Below are 15495 nucleotides of genomic sequence, written 5' to 3' on the forward strand. Positions count from 1 at the left end.
TTTTATACGGCGCGCACGCGAGCGCCACCAGGCATTCCCAGACTGCGCGGCTGCTTCAGCCGACGTCCCAAGGTCGTGGTCATCCGTGAGGAACAACACGGGACGCTCTTACGCCAGTCATAAACGTAAATCAAGTTGTCTTTAGAGGAAGCGTCGTGATTTTTTTTTTTTCGTTCAGTACAACGCTTCACGATATTGAGTCTTACCGGCACTGTCATGACATTATAATAGAATAAAATAAAGCTCCGACTAGCTTGACGAGTTCTCGACTTTTGGGCATATGCAATGGCAAGGCAAACATGCACGAATTAAATTTCATTATACGAAGATGCATAGTACAGTTCTTTACACGAAGGCAATGCATAAAGGAAAAGAAGGCACGATATTACTGCACCTTTTGACGTTGGAGGGTGCACGATATTAGTGCACCAGTTGACGTTGGAGGGTGCACGAGTATATAAAGATGAAGTGTTCGTTCTAAAATAAAATAGTTGCGACTGCAGCGAGTGTCGTGTGTCTCTCCACTTTGTCAGTGCGCTGCTCCACCCTTACGGTATGATGATTACTGCACCTGATGGACGGCGAGCAATGTATGACTTTCGCGAGTGCAAACAATAAATAAGGACTTCAGATGGAAGTTCACTCACATTATTAATGTTTTATTTTGCTGCAAGAGATTTAAGAATTTGATTAGCTAATGATAAGAGCTGTTCAATCTAATTTGTGCGCAGTGTCTGCATGCTCGATCAAGCCGCCTCGAAAAGTGTCGGGTGTTATAAACCACAGTAATATGATTTAATGAGGTCAGTGTTTTCAACTGGTTAGGGAACTGCACGGCCTCGGGCTTACCCGAAAGCCCGGGTCGGGTTTTCGGATAAGGCTGACTCGGGCCTAGGATAGGCTGACTCGGGCCTAGGACAAGGCTAGGCTCGGGCCTAGGAACTTCGGGCTCGCGTCAGGCTCGAGCTTCAGTCGGGCCCATATGTACCCGGGCATGCTGTTTGCAACTCGGCAGAACTGCAGATTATAAAAACTGCAGCATTATGAAAATGTTAGGTCAGTGGCGCCTGTCTGGTTCTAAGAAAGCCGGGGCAGGCAGGCCACGACACAGCTGCGGTACACTGCGCAGATTAGTGTACATTAGCGGCCCTCTTTGTTCACTGGGAAAACGGCACACAGGAAAACACTGGTGAACGTTGCTCGCAGGTTATAAAGACCTCGGATTGCTAGAGGTGATCATGCTCAGGCGAGAGACCGACGACCCGACGTTCGAATGGAGGTGGCGCGGTGAGGTTGACAGAGGTCCCGCCTGTCAATGAGGGGAAGCGCATTAGCCAAGTAGGAGTGGTAGGGAACGATCGAGTTTCACTAGTGGCAAGCTGTCACAGAGTCAGAAAAAAATGACAAGTTATACATATATTTGCATTGCAGTGGCGTTGAAGATAAGAAAATCAACTTTATTGAAAATAATGGGCCAGTAGTTCTGGTGGCCTCAGGTGGCAGCTCGAAATCCTTGGACTAGGGCGGCATCTTTGAACTCGCTGAAACAAAAATTAAAAAAGAACCCCAGACTGTATTCAGTTGCCCAAAGTATCATTAGTATAGTAGCCACAAGAAGAATCAATTTTAAAAAATTCAGTACAACTGGTTACATTTTTCAAGAGCGGACATGCCTAAAGGTAGAGTCATTAGCAATATTTCGTTGCTGTCCAAAATATGTAGATTTTCGGCGGCAGTAATTGATGTGCTCGTTTCCATTGCCTTGTGTACGATCGTTTTAACGCAAAAACAAGACGAAAACAAAATTTCAATGCGTTTTTAGAGTATTTAAATGAAGTGGCAGCGAATAAATTCTGGAATATCCATCCATAAATTAAGTTGTGTGTTAGGGCATACTGCAACTGACAAGTGGTTTCCATTTATTTTTCTTTATTTGTTCGAGCGAGCAGAATAATCTGCTGCTGTTTAACTGTAGTTAAATTAGTCTAACTAATTAGTCTTTCAAATTTGGTAAAAGGGATGTGAAAAATAAAACAGAACGCACAAAAATTTACGCTCTCAGTGCAGTCTTTTTTTTTTTGCATGATATTTTCACGCATTAAGTGGCTCAACGCTCGTGTTCACGGTCTTGTATTTGTTTTTCTAGCACTGCACGGGTTCACTGGGATTTAACGTCAACAAACAAGCATCATATTTTAAGGGGAAAAATTTGCATAGATACCACGCACTGTGGGAATCGATGTTATGCGAAGCATTTTGCAGGTATACCTGGCTATCCAGCATTGTTTGGGCTTCCGTAAGGCGTTGCCAGGTGGACCAACGCGTTTGTGCATTTCGAGTAGCTGTAAATGACAGCAACAAGACGACGACGCCGAGACGGCAACGGCATGGTTTCTACTGTGTCCGTTCGGCGCGAATTGTTGAGTTCTGCTATGTAGGTGGCAGAAAGAACAGCGCTTCATTACGGGGAACAAGGGAAGAACCGCACACACATTGCGCTGATCCCGCACTGCGCTGAACCCCCCCGTTCTTCCATTGTGTCCGTCTGTTCTCTCTGCTAGCCCGTCAGTCAATCCTTGCTGCTATATAGGTATTTAAAGGGGCGTAAGCGAGAGATACACGTATTGTGACGTGATCTGCGAGGTAACTGTTATGCCATCGTAAGTGTCTATGTCTCTGTCATGCGGTCTATGTTAATACGTCAATGACATTTGAACTCTTGCGAAGAAATGTTAAAACGCGATCAACCTGGGTTGATCACGAAGGCAGTACAACGTCGCACAGTTTCTACGTTGCCAAGAGGAAACTATTGGGGAGTGTGAACCGATCCCGAAGACGAGGGTACAGTGTTTACAGCATTGGGCTTCTGTGCTGGAAGGCAGTGGTTCGATTCCATTGTCGGCCATGCATTTCTTCTTACTGCAGAGGTCCGAAATGGGGCGAGACAGGAATCTAGCGACGTACGCCAACCTATCGCAAAGTGCCCGGAATGAGGCAAACAGCATGTTTAAACAAAAATAGAGAGAGTCCAAATATGCTCATGTTACGAAATACGGATGCCTAAATTGACGACTGAAAAATTGATGCCGTTAAAATGAAGCCGAATAAAGCAATAAAAATTGTATGTTCCGTGTGACAATACGATTGCACATAGAGGTTACCCTTGCGTCTCACTCTTTTAGTGAAGCTAAATTAGTTTATAGGGACAGTGTACTATGGCATTCTGACCGCCAGTCGACCAGCGTATCTAAATTTAAATTCCCGCCATGTTTATTGGCTCGAGCTCCATCATTGTACGTTACAATGGTTATTGTAGGTTTAAACATGAGATGAAATGTTCACCTATGCTTCGCTTTACTATATTGCCGCACTATTTGAAAGATCTAGTAAGGGCGTTCATATCACTCTTTAACGCACGAGTATTGTGAACAGAGAATGTAATTATTTCCGTGTTCCTTAATTTTTTTTTCAGCAGTAACTTAGGTGGGGCAATCTGATGCAATGAAATCTGCATCTTACAAATAATATGTTTGCGGCTAGCTAGTATTATCTTTACAGTTACCGAGAATTGGACCATGGTTCGATGAGGCTCAAGGGCTAATGGGTCGAACCGTACTGGGCCGGGTACGGGCCACGTTTGAAATCACCAGGACGGGCTCAGGTGCGCCAGTGCATGACACTTTCGGGCTCAGGCCGTGCCCGGGCCAGAAAAAAACGGCCACGTGCAATGCTTCATATTCAAGTGATTAAACTGTACTCTACAATTTGTAGTGTCATCAAGCGAAAAGCTGAAGTAAAGCTGATGTTATGGAACGGGACCTCACAGCAAGGCATCGTTTGTTCTCTATACTATATATAACGCCATACTGGTGCAAAATGAACAATATATACACGAGGAAACTGTGCTATAAAGGACGCATACATAGGATTTTCTTGGTAACAAACCTGTTTATTCGGATTTTTATTCGGCTAATCAAGTCTTATCCGGCTAAGCAAGTCTTATTCGGCTAAGCAGGTCTTATTCGGTTAAGCAGCTCTAATATGATACGGCCCCGAAGCTCAGAGTCGTGACTTGTACCGCATAGTCTCCGGCCGGTGCTAGCGGGGTAACTTGCGCTCCATCTGGCCGAGCATGTGCACCAGACCGGCGACCATGGAAGCGCTGAGGTCAAGATCCTGGCTCTGAATGCCGGACACGGTGTCGGCTTCCGAGTGGCGCATGTCGTCGTGGTAGTACCAGGCCGTGTTGAAGCCCGCTACAGGGACTCCAGCCTCGCGCCAGTAGCGGAGCTCAGGCGCGCCGCCTCCACGCGTCAGCCCATTAGCGTCGATGGTTTCGAACTCCTTGAGCATTTCGCGCACGATGCAGATGGTGTCGTTGCTGCGCACGTTGGACAGCGCCAGGCCCGTGGGCGCGAACGCCGCTAGGTCCAGCTCCATGGCCATCGTCGTGTTGCTGCTGTCGGCGGCGTAGCGCCGGAAGAACTCGGTGGCGCCCTCCATGCCCTGCTCGCGAGCGGTCCAGACGACGAAGCGCACGGTACGCTTCGGCCGCAACTCGAGTGTCTTGAGCGCTGATAAGGCGCGCCAGATGATGAACACGGCGGCGGCATTGTCTGCAGCGCCTTGGCCGATGTCCCAGCTGTCGACGTGCGCGCCCAGCAGGACGTACTGCGCGCAAGGCCCCACACCGTAAGCTCCATCACGAAACGACGCATCTGCGACACTCAGCAGGTAAGTACACACGATTGTCTATGTGTATACCGCACACAGGAACAGAGACACGCGAAGACACGAAACGACACATACAGCGTATCGTTGAGTCTCATCAAGTGTCCTTGTTCCTGCATGCGCTATATCTATATATATACCTTCAGGAGCTATACCAACAAGCCCATCTCGCCACACCGGCACACACGGTTCTGTGGCACCTCTCTTAAATCTTCACGCTCCGCGATTTCCTCTTTCCGCCTACTCAAAGTTCCTCCGCGGACATGCTCTATTCACGTGTCAGATCTGGACTGATTCCCTATCAGACATTCACTCCATCCTTTGGCTGAGCCTCGAATTCCCACCACATTTTTTTCTGCACGACACCCTCAGGAGATGTATAGTAGCATACAACCATTGTTCTTCAACCCCACGATCGCGCCATACTTTTCTTTCTCGCGCATGAGACTCTTAAAAAAAAAAAAAAAAAAAAAAAAACGCCTGTTGGAATCCATGTGAAGCGAAGCCTTTCTGAAGCGCTTAATGAAATGCTATAAATTTCACCCTTTCATTCCTGCGTCTTTGGCGCGAAGCAAACGGGCTAGCACATGCACTCGCGTACTCGTGCTACGGAATGTGACAAATCTTGTATAAGCTTGAGTTTCTTCATTTCTTCTTATTTATTTTAAATGTACCGGCTGATTTTTGGCCAGTCCCCCGTTGTGAGCATGTGTCGTAGTGTAGAAATCATAATCATTATCAACTCACAGCAATAATCTCAAAGAGCTAGTTGACGCTGGCACGATATAAAGTTGTTTTATTTACGCCTCCTTGCACGATATGTACCTCCCGCTTCTTGGCCAATCACCCTTTCTGGGTATGTTTCATTGTTAGGAAATTATAATCATCAACACACGGTGATCATCTCAAAGAGCTAGTGGGCGTTAGCACCAGGCAATTGTACATGCGGTTGCGGCCTAATAGTTAACCCTAGTCAGCCTATCTTGGCCGATTGCACTCTGTTTTGTCTTGTCAAAATCGGTAAAAAAGAAGCAAGAAAAGCGGTTGTGGCCTAATGGTTAGAGCATCGAGCTGCTGCGCTGGGGGGCCGAGGTTCGAATCCCGCCACTAGGCACGCATTATTTTTTTAAAGTGAATGCGAATCTACTCGGCGAGAACCCGACCAGCGACTGACCGACCCAGACGAAACCATGGAATGGTATAGGCAAAGAACTTCGCTTTAAAACGCGTATGTTTTATCAAGAGGTTTGCCAAAGCGACGCTCTTGCAGATGAAGTGGACTTGTTAAAGGGCGGCGAGTAGCTTCTTGTGTAGCGATGTTCTCGGTTATGCGATTCGTACAAGACGTGTGCTTGACACTTCATGTCTGCTTTACCCAATCACACTATTGGTTTAAACGCGAGACTGCATGTTTATGTGTGTTTTACAAGTGGAGACCTGTCCTTCAGGGCTCGCCTAGCAGCAATGCGTGTCAAGACGGAGAGGGCGCAGCAGACTTACTTCATGCGAAAAATGCTATGCCGATATTCAGCGTTGTTCTTGGAGAAGGAGGAGCTGCAGCACTGAGATATCAGAGCAGTGGCGGACGCACAAATTATCGCTATGTCTGGCTTCGAATTAAGATTTCTAGCGGACTTCACTTTTCTCGTTTTAACCATATTCCCCTAATGATATGTATGCGCTTTGGTGGATAGATCTAGCGCTATTCGCTTTAGTGTGGAGGGCTCGCATTTCCTAAGAGCTTAACGGTTTCCTTCACATAGGCTGCCTCTATGGTACAGTATCAACAGTGAGTTTGAACGAGATGATTTGGTGCTGTGATCGCACACGCAATCTCTAAAAAAGAATGCAAATGCAGCAGCTAGCGCGAGTTTTCATCCCTCTTACTTGGCCATTATATCCGTCATACTCAACCGCAAGACCTATGCGCGACGAGCTAGACGCGAAAACGCGCCCACCGCCCCCGTGACCTGCACTCTCCTAGTGACTCGCCGTAAAGTGCAGCGAAATGCGTACAAGCGCTGATCCAGAGCTGCCCGATAGAAATAGCGTAGTCACCTCTTTGGGGTATTTGGTCCCCTTCCATTCCACAATGATGTTCCGGGAGACGACCTGCTGCGGCTCGCCGGGGTCCATGCTGAGGTGGACGATCACTTCCTGTCCTGCGAGCGCGCGGCATTCGTTTTCGCACGGTGCGTGCCACACCGATCACGGTCGATCATGCATGTTGTTTTTTTCTTTCTCTCTCTCTCTCTCTCTTTGTTATTCGATGATCCGCAGTAGGGGCGGCTCGCTTTAGGAACGAGACAAAAAGAAAGAATGGTGAGGTTTGTGTTACTGCGAGCTGCCCCTGTCTTGCAAACGTGACGTTTCTTATGCGATGTAACACGCAGTGAAATTAACCAGGAATGTTGGCTGGACACTTGAGGGCCTCTCTTTTTTTTTCTTTTTTTTTGTAATGGGAAGGAATTATAATTTTAGCCGCGAGGAGGTTATGCGTTATGTTGTGTTCGCATACTTCGGTCGACCATGCGCGCGAGCAGGTCGGCGTCCTGCTTGGTGAGCACGGCGGCGGCGATGCGCGGCGCGTCCTTCTCGTAGCCCGTGAGCCCCGCAAAGAGGGCAGTGCCGGTGAGCGGCTCGGGTGCGCGGAACAGCACACCCAGCGCACCCAGGCGCGCAGCCTTGGTGGTGCCCTGCAGCAAGTAGCCGGCGTAGTTGCCGTGACCCTTCCACTCCGGCATGTAGAGCACGATGTGACCGTTCACCTGCGATCGCCGCAATGCGGAAAATTGATCAGCGCGGGGGCTGCCACGAGGTGCGCCCAGACAAGCCGAGACAGCTGCGTGCACATTTGATCACTGCAGCCCTACGAAGCCATGCGTTCTGTCAATTCGGGCTCAATATTGAATCGCCATGCTTTCCAACTGGTCACTGTGCTATCGAGCACACCATTCACGATTCGGCAGTGAGGCAGGCGTGATTAGTTATAATGTTGCTCTACAGATTAACACGAGTATATAGATTTCGATATCGCGCTACATGATTCAAGCGGGCGTACGCGACGCTTTTTATAGGGAGTGATAACGGCGCGCACAGATGTCAAACGGTTCGAAGTAACTGCGTGTGTGACCAGATCTCCCGCCGAGGTGCGTAAAGAGGCTCATATGGAATTTTATTTCATATGGAACATATATGCATGAGAAGGCGTTGATGGTTAGCGTTACTCCCGCTCATGATGGGAACCTCAGTAGCACTAAAGAAACAGGGACAGACATAGAAGCTACAACACAATATATATGTCTGTCCCTGTCTCTTTAGTGCTATCGAGGTTTCCAGTATAACAGAACAACTAGCCCGAATCAGTGCCTTGGCCCTCTCATGACTTTCGGTGCACTGGGCGTGATAGGCGAAGCCAGAAATGGCCCACCGACATATTTTTTCACTTGTGTATAGATGCTTCGAAACTTTTGACAAAGACTGCGTAAGTTTCCAGTGAGGACCGGAAAGAAACCATTCGAGTACAGAGATATCGCAGAAAACTTTCCCGTGGCACTCACATTAAACTTACAGGACCAACCTTGATGCTTTTCTGTTATATTCGACTCAGGATTTCCACAGTGACTTATTCTCCGCTCCCCGCTAGATCACTACGATTTCAAATTTTAGTGAGGACCTTTACTGCGCATCGCCATTAACCCCATACCTTCTCCCGAATTCTTCTGACTGACAAGCTACCTTCCATGGGGCGAATGTGAGCCGTGCCATCGTATATTAGAGGCAGCCGAAAAGAAATCCTTTATCTCAAGTCGTTGTCGTTTCATATACTACGGGAGGGAGGGGCACCTCACTTTTGTGAAAATAAGTGAAAACTCTCCAACTGCAGCGAACCGAGAAACATCAGTATAATAACGCTTTCAATTCGCATGCACTGGCCCACAAGAGTTTGACATCTAAGTAGCTCATGCCAATTATAGCCTCGTGCTGTACTGAAGGCATTGGACCAAGCAGCGCGCCGCTTACGCTGACGCCCTTCATTTCGAGCTCTGCGAACGACTTGACCACGTCCAGGGGCGCCGTCACTCCTCCGGGCGGCGTTCCGGACGACCCGCCCAGGCCGAGGATGTGAAGCACGTGTTCTTCGGGGCGCACGAGGCGCGCCACTTCGTGTTGTCGGCGCCAGCGTACGGCGAGCACGTCCTCCGTGTGCACGTCCTGGAAGTGGTCCAGCTGGAAGCGCTCCACCAGATAGTCGATGGACTTCTCCAGCTGCACGCTGCCGAGCATGCGACTGCCAAACCGATCGGCGAACTGCGCCAACTCGCGGTGCGTCACCCCTGCGGGGGGGGACAGTGGTGGGCGCTGAACCATCTGCGTCTCCGTTCGTATAGTTCTGAAATGCTCATACATCAGCGTAATGTCATATCACTGTCTAGTGGGACCGAATGGGCGAAGTTGCTGCGTTCGCAAGAAAAGTTTGTCATTGGGACAGCCTGAGCTGATGATGTTTGCTTTCGCTATATATTGGCAGACGCCTGTTCCTTACGAACTGCTCAGTCGTATGAACTTTGTTAATGCGGGACTTGTATGGTATCAGCGATGGTATACCGTGTGTCCCAGCTAACGATAGCCAAGCTGTTCAACGAAAACAAAGAAAGATTTCAAGAACACAGTGCAGGATACGACCTTAAGACCTACGGTGTTTGGTTGTCGCATGTCTGACGACCGAATACCGTAGGTCTTAAGGTCGAATCCTGCACTGTGTTCTTTTTGTAGTGTTTTTCTTTTTTCCGTTGAACGTATGAATAGCGTTAGCTGGGACACATGGTATGCACCGCGAAAGCAAGATGTGGGCGCTCGATCTAGTCTTAGGTTTAAGCGCGACCGAGCGCAAAGTGTGAATATTCCTGGAGTGGGGCAGATGGGCCTTTTTTTACAGCGTAGCAAGATGATCACGAACAATCGCTTACACAAGGGAAAAAAAATCGTGTAGGCTGTATCGGGGATGCGGCCGCAGTTGGGTACGTGAAGCGTCTTGTGCGTACTGCTGATGGTGTACGGACACTACGGAAATGACGTAACCAATAACACAAGTGACATTTATTCGCGCATTACAAAGCTCACGTGCTTAACTTACTATACAGGTAGTGGGAGTCCTATATGGTGTAATCTTGCAATCATGCTCGCTCCCTACTCGTAGTGGACCCGCCGTGGTCAAAGGTGGTGGACGCGAACTGGCATCCCTCTGTCTGGATGCCGAGTCTTTAACGTCATTTCTGGACCCAGCGTGTCGAATGCGGGGGCGCCATAACCGAACAATTAAGAGTGAAATTTCTGCAACAAATTACACACTTGTAAGCCCTATAACTGCTGCTAAGCACACGTTTGACTTTGATACCTATACAATGGCTTAGTGGGCTCTCTCAAATGCAACAATTCCTGCTCGGATGGACAAATGTACTCCCGAGCTACGCCTCCCTGAACGCCGCGCGCGATACTAAATTGAGCTCCGATTGCGTCATGCGTGGCGCAACAACGGCGCCATCTGCGCACGAGGCATGCATGGTCGAGCAATGAGGTCGTTCCTCTACACAACGATACCAAAGTAAAGGCGCGAGGGTTGCAAACATGTAAGCGATTATAGTATTTACATGTTTTCATTACATGCGGTATTTTAGCAAGCGGCCCCATATACGCTGACCGAAGTGAAAGCTCTTTCACGTCAAAAAAGGAAGAAAGAAAGAAAGAAAAAAAAAAGAAACCTTGTAACCGCTTAAGGGAACAGGGTAGGACTTATACCTGTCATGCAATTTAGGCCACAACTGTTGACCCTTTTTCTCAGGAACCGTAGAAGTTACCATAGTTAATAATGGTATCGCTGTGTTCAGAATTCTTTCTTTTATGTAGTTTAATTTTACCTTAATATCATCAGGCTCTATCTTTGTAATGTGTTTACTGTTTGTACCTAAATTTTAGTTGTTATTAGGCAATCAGTTTTTGTTGAACAATAACTCTTACCTCAACGCAAATTATTCTAGTGCAGTAGATGTCTTAGTTGGCGTACTAAATACCGGTGAAAAGTTGTTCATAGCTTTGCGGTTTCTGAGACAATGGGCCAATGAAATGTTGAAACAAATTGTTGTTTTGAGATAATTGTTCTTAAAGTGGAAAAAATGTCTTTATTACACCAATAAAATGCAAGAAAAACAAATTGATGGAATTATTCAATACGCACCAGCCAAGTACCTGTCACTAAAATAGCTTTTTTTCTTTTCTTAGTTAAGTACGTGTATCGATTTCCGGGAACATTTTGTTGCCTGCTATGTTTATAGCCATATCGGCAAAGTGAAGTCAATGACAATCAAGGTTGTGTAACCCCTGCACTAACTACAGCTCTTAGAAAATGCCGAACGACTTCATGCCATTGCGTAAGATAGTGCTGCCGTCATTAAATGTCAGGGCAACATCTAACGCGGCTATTTTCTATGTCTCAAGAGCAGGCGACATCTGAGCGCACTGTAGTGTTTTCTATAACAGCAGGAAGTTCCCAGCGCCCTTTGCACACACACCTTTCGGTGACAGCAGCGCATAAAGGGGAATATGTCAAGCAACGCGTAACCACTGCCAGCAGAAGTTTCTATTTGCCCGTCTTTGCGCGCTGGTTATTACGCGAGCGATACGGAGCCCAGCGTGACTATGCGCCTCGCGCTGGGCCCCGTTGCCGGGATTCGTTACCATGGCGGGTCAACGTGTATCGATTGCATTAGAAGCGACGCTTCTAAAAGACCTTGTTTGATCTGGTCATCGCATCAAGTTCCGTATCGTAGGCTCCGAACCAGAAACAAATCATTCTGCGTCACGATATGAAGCCAAAGGAGCTCAAAAGTAAACAACTTACTCCAGGTAATACGTGGAGCTTCACTTAAGATGGGCCAAATTTTAAAAACATGCAAATGCTATATACGTATACCTTTTCTGAACAAGAATCGGTCGCTCAAGTGCGTGGGCGCGAGATCTTTCTGCCGAAAAATGGCGTTTTCCCAAACTTATGTAGCGGCCTGGAACGCCCCCTACCTACGCCCTTATTTAACTTTCTCCAGTACGTAGCCTTGAGCACCTAAAAATGCTGCAAAGTAGAACCCACTTTTAGAAGTTTAGCGAGAGTGTCAACGTTCGTCTAACCGCACCAAAAAACTTTTCCAGTGCCAAGTCGAGCCCCTAACACGGCCTACGTGTACCGATGTACCGGGTGTTTCACTTGGGCCAAACTTAAAAAAAAAATATCTGTGGCTTAACTCAGTTATGCGTGGGTGTGCATAGCGAGATGTACGGTTAATATGATTGTTTAGCTTGGTTCTCTCTACGGTTACATCTTTATCGTTTAGCTTCGTACGCCTGAGTGTTTGTTACCTCTCGTTAAGTTATAGGTTACATTAAAGACTAGACATTTTTAAATTGTAACGCATTTATTTTGAAAGTCTTCATTTTGTTGTTTTTCAATTGCCATAAAGACGGCCCGATGGTCGGTGAGGCGGGAGGATAAGGGGTTGTCGTCCACTGACTTGAACACGTTTCGGGTGCTATCCACATCTGAATCCACTCGCCTGGCCGATTCGTACTTACGACGTTTCTCGAGGCGTGCGTCTCGTTCTTCGTCCGTCTCCTCGGCTCACTGCCTCCTCTTGGTTTCGTTCCGACGACGAAGCCTGGCTTCTTTCAGTCTCGCCGACTCACTTTTATATATACGATGCAACGCCGGCTCCTCCTCTGTTGTTGCAACGCGGTTTCACCGGCTCCTCCTCTAACGTCATGCCAGATGGCGCGGCGAGCGGCGCTGCCAGCTGCGGCGGTTGCTAGGCAACAGCTCAGCTCACGGTGCGGCCACCGGCCACAGCGAAACGGTGAGAATACGGCCAATGTAGCTCTCGCTACAATATGCAAATGCTACGTAGCTGTACAGAACTAAGGTAATATTGTTTACCGTCGCTTGGAGATACTCAGATTATTTATTACATTCCACCCAGTTACATAATCAGTCTTAATTAATTAATAAACTTCTTAATTATTATAATTAGATGAAAGGTGTCCATGATAATTTTGTAGAGCAGCATGAGAAACTCCCGATACAGCTTTCTGTTGCTCAATACGTGCTACATAAAAGTGTTTTTCCGGACGTGAAAGATTCCCGCGATTACAGGCCGAATTTCCGCGCGACTGGCCGCTCGAGGCACTTTGCGTGTATTCGCGGGCATCTTTCACGCTCGGCAAAAACACTTTTCTGTATTGAGCAACAGAAAGCTGTATCGGGAGTTTCTCATGTTGCTCTACGATTTTATCACGGACCCTTTTCATCTAATTATAATACTTGAGAAATTAAACAATTAATTAAGACTAATTATGTAATTAGGCGGAATGAAAAAAAATAATCTGGGTATGTCCAAGCGACGGCAAAAAACATTACCTTGATTCTGACCAGCTACGTAGCATTTGCATATTTTAAAAACTTGGCCCAAGTTAAGTGAAACACCCTGTACATCGGTTCACATAGGCCGTGTTAGGGGGTCGACTTGGCACTGGACAGGTTTTTTCTTGTGGTTAGACGAACGTTGACACTCCCGCTAAACTTCTAAAAGTGGGTTCTGCTTTGCAACATTTTAGGTGCTCAAGGCAACATACTGGAGAAAGTTAAAAAAGGGCGTAGGTAGGGAGTGTGCCAGGCCGCTACATAAGTTTGGGAAAAGGCCGTTTTTCGGCAGAAAGATCTCGCGCCCACGCAGTTGAGCGACTGATTCTTGTTCAGTAAAGACCAGACATTTCAACTCGCGTACAAACAATACAACTTTTTTCAATAGCTAGATGACAGAAGTGCTCGTAAACTTTTTGGAATGAGTGTCTTCAAAGCAGCTGCCTCTACACGGAGCGACTCAAAAGAACCTTAGTTTCATAAGTTTGAACGCCGCAGTTCTAATGTCGAACACGTCACCTATACCTTGGTATTGACGTACTGATTAATTCTGGTGATTTGAGATCTATTTTAAAGCTGTTGAAGCTTTCTAGGCGAACACTTCCCGGACATCGCTGACTGGGGCAGGCGCAGTCTTGCCGAATAACTCACGCAGGGGTTAGCACTCATGTAGCGCAAAAACGCAAAACACAGGACAACGAATGAGAAGACAAAATGAGACACGTCGTTTTTTTTCCCCGGCCACTCGCGTTGGGTGAAGAAAGAAGCACTCTTTCTCACTGATTCAGATCATTAAACGTTTATTCTCTCTCTTCCTTGCGTATTTGCTTCCCAAGGTGTGTATACAAAATGGTCATTTGGTCGCGTTGTGCCATAGCACCACTGCGATAGGCGCGAAACAGTCTTAACACGCAATGAAATTAAAGTGACGCTTAAGACAAACATTCAATCAATTTACAATATAGCGGGCTATAGCTTCAAAACTCTCTTGGTACTTTTTCATTCCAAACCATAGATGTTAAGATAAACGAACAGTCTGGTCAATAAGCAGACATTGAGATGACTAGCTGTCGGGATAGTTGGTTTTTCATTGTAACTATATGGTAACTTAGTGCAAAGTGGTGACCGACACAACCACAATTCAGACTAGGAGGAACGCAAAGTGCCCACGATGAGGTCGAACTAAGCGTTATTACTATATAGAACAAAGCCGACGGGTGTACCAGGTTTGTTCTGGTTCATCTGTCATATCAATTCCGGAATGCCTGTCGACCAATTAAGTGACACTCTGCCGCCATCGCCGTTTTTTTCTTATTTTAACCTGACAATGTCGAAAAGCCACCGTGGAGTTCAAATACGCGTAATCTGGCGTTAGCATTCTCTCTCTCTCTCGGATTACTTATTTTACTCGTTTCCGTGTCTAAGTGTTAGCCGTCAAGCCCTTGTTGGCGGCCATGGTCTGTACCGTTATCATGTTATACAAGCTCATCCAACATAGCTATCGAGCAGTTTTTTTCTTTATATTTCTCAAAAAATCACACTGTGCGTCATAGAAATGTGGTTAAATCATTGCCTGCCACGTGTGGGCAAGCAGAATAGATGGTCACTAACTCACACTCACTGACCAATATTTTTTTTTTTCAAGATGCGCGCTCACTCTCACGTCCACTCACGCGTTTAGTCAGTCATTCATACTCACTCATCACCACTGTGAAACGAATATGAATTCACGAGTGAGCATGCCAAACTAATGCACGTATACCTTTCTCCGCGCCCGTGCGGAAGTACTGGATGAGGCTCTGCACTTGTTCGCTGGCGTTGCGGATCTCCCGGAACGGTTCGTCCGGCACGATGCACACTGCGTGGGAGCGCAGCACCGAAGCCGCCAGCAGCACGGCCGCCCGAAAGATGGAACACGCCATGGGAGAGCAGCTACCTGCGACTCCGCTGGCATCCGCGCGTCTCAGGTGGCGGACGCCGGATGCGACGTCTCCGACGACGGATACACCGGCGCCAGTCGCCGCCTGGAGCGGCTTCACTCGCTTTGGTTGCCAACGCGAAAGGGCGTCATTCGTATCTGAGTGAATAATTATTGGCACGCAAGCTATTTGAGTCATCCTTGCGAAGTTGAGGTTTGCAAACGTCTTCTATCAGCATGTGGTCGACTGTCGTGATGATAGTAAAAAACAAAATTAAAATCGAATAAAGGCTCGTGGTCGAGGTATTGTTTTTGGGAGAGCAGAGGTTTAGGTTGACAGGGGGTCCGGTTGCGGTACGGTGCGTATTACGAGCTCGGCACC

The 15495-nt window shown here is 47.4% G+C and overlaps 1 protein-coding gene across 1 annotated transcript; it reads right to left on the reverse strand.

Moving 5' to 3' along the window:
- Positions 1-3938: 3938 nt before the first annotated feature.
- LOC119433663 (carboxypeptidase Q) lies at positions 3939-15268 on the reverse strand. The gene is made up of 5 exons (XM_037700917.2): positions 14958-15268; positions 8755-9068; positions 7250-7499; positions 6790-6893; positions 3939-4671 (listed from the first exon to the last, which is right to left on the reverse strand). The coding sequence occupies exons 1-5, from the start codon at positions 15115-15117 to the stop codon at positions 4099-4101; spliced, it is 1401 nt and encodes a 466-aa protein (XP_037556845.2). The 5' UTR covers positions 15118-15268; the 3' UTR covers positions 3939-4098.
- Positions 15269-15495: the final 227 nt, after the last annotated feature.

The sequence above is a fragment of the Dermacentor silvarum genome, chromosome 1, assembly GCF_013339745.2.
Source record: "Dermacentor silvarum isolate Dsil-2018 chromosome 1, BIME_Dsil_1.4, whole genome shotgun sequence".
NCBI classification, from domain to species: Eukaryota; Metazoa; Arthropoda; class Arachnida; order Ixodida; family Ixodidae; genus Dermacentor; species Dermacentor silvarum.

What these genes read in the sequence shown, in the direction of transcription:
- LOC119433663 (XM_037700917.2), bottom strand. Translation starts at nt 15,117, where the DNA reads ATGGCGTGTTCCATCTTTCGGGCGGCCGTGCTGCTGGCGGCTTCGGTG. An exon ending in CCGCACGGGCGCGGAGAAAG is followed by an intron (nt 9,069 to 14,957) that starts GTATACGTGCAT and finishes CCCCCCCCGCAG; the next exon opens with GGGTGACGCACCGCGAGTTG. An exon ending in GGACCAAATACCCCAAAGAG is followed by an intron (nt 4,672 to 6,789) that starts GTGACTACGCTA and finishes CCTTGCGCGCAG; the next exon opens with TACGTCCTGCTGGGCGCGCA.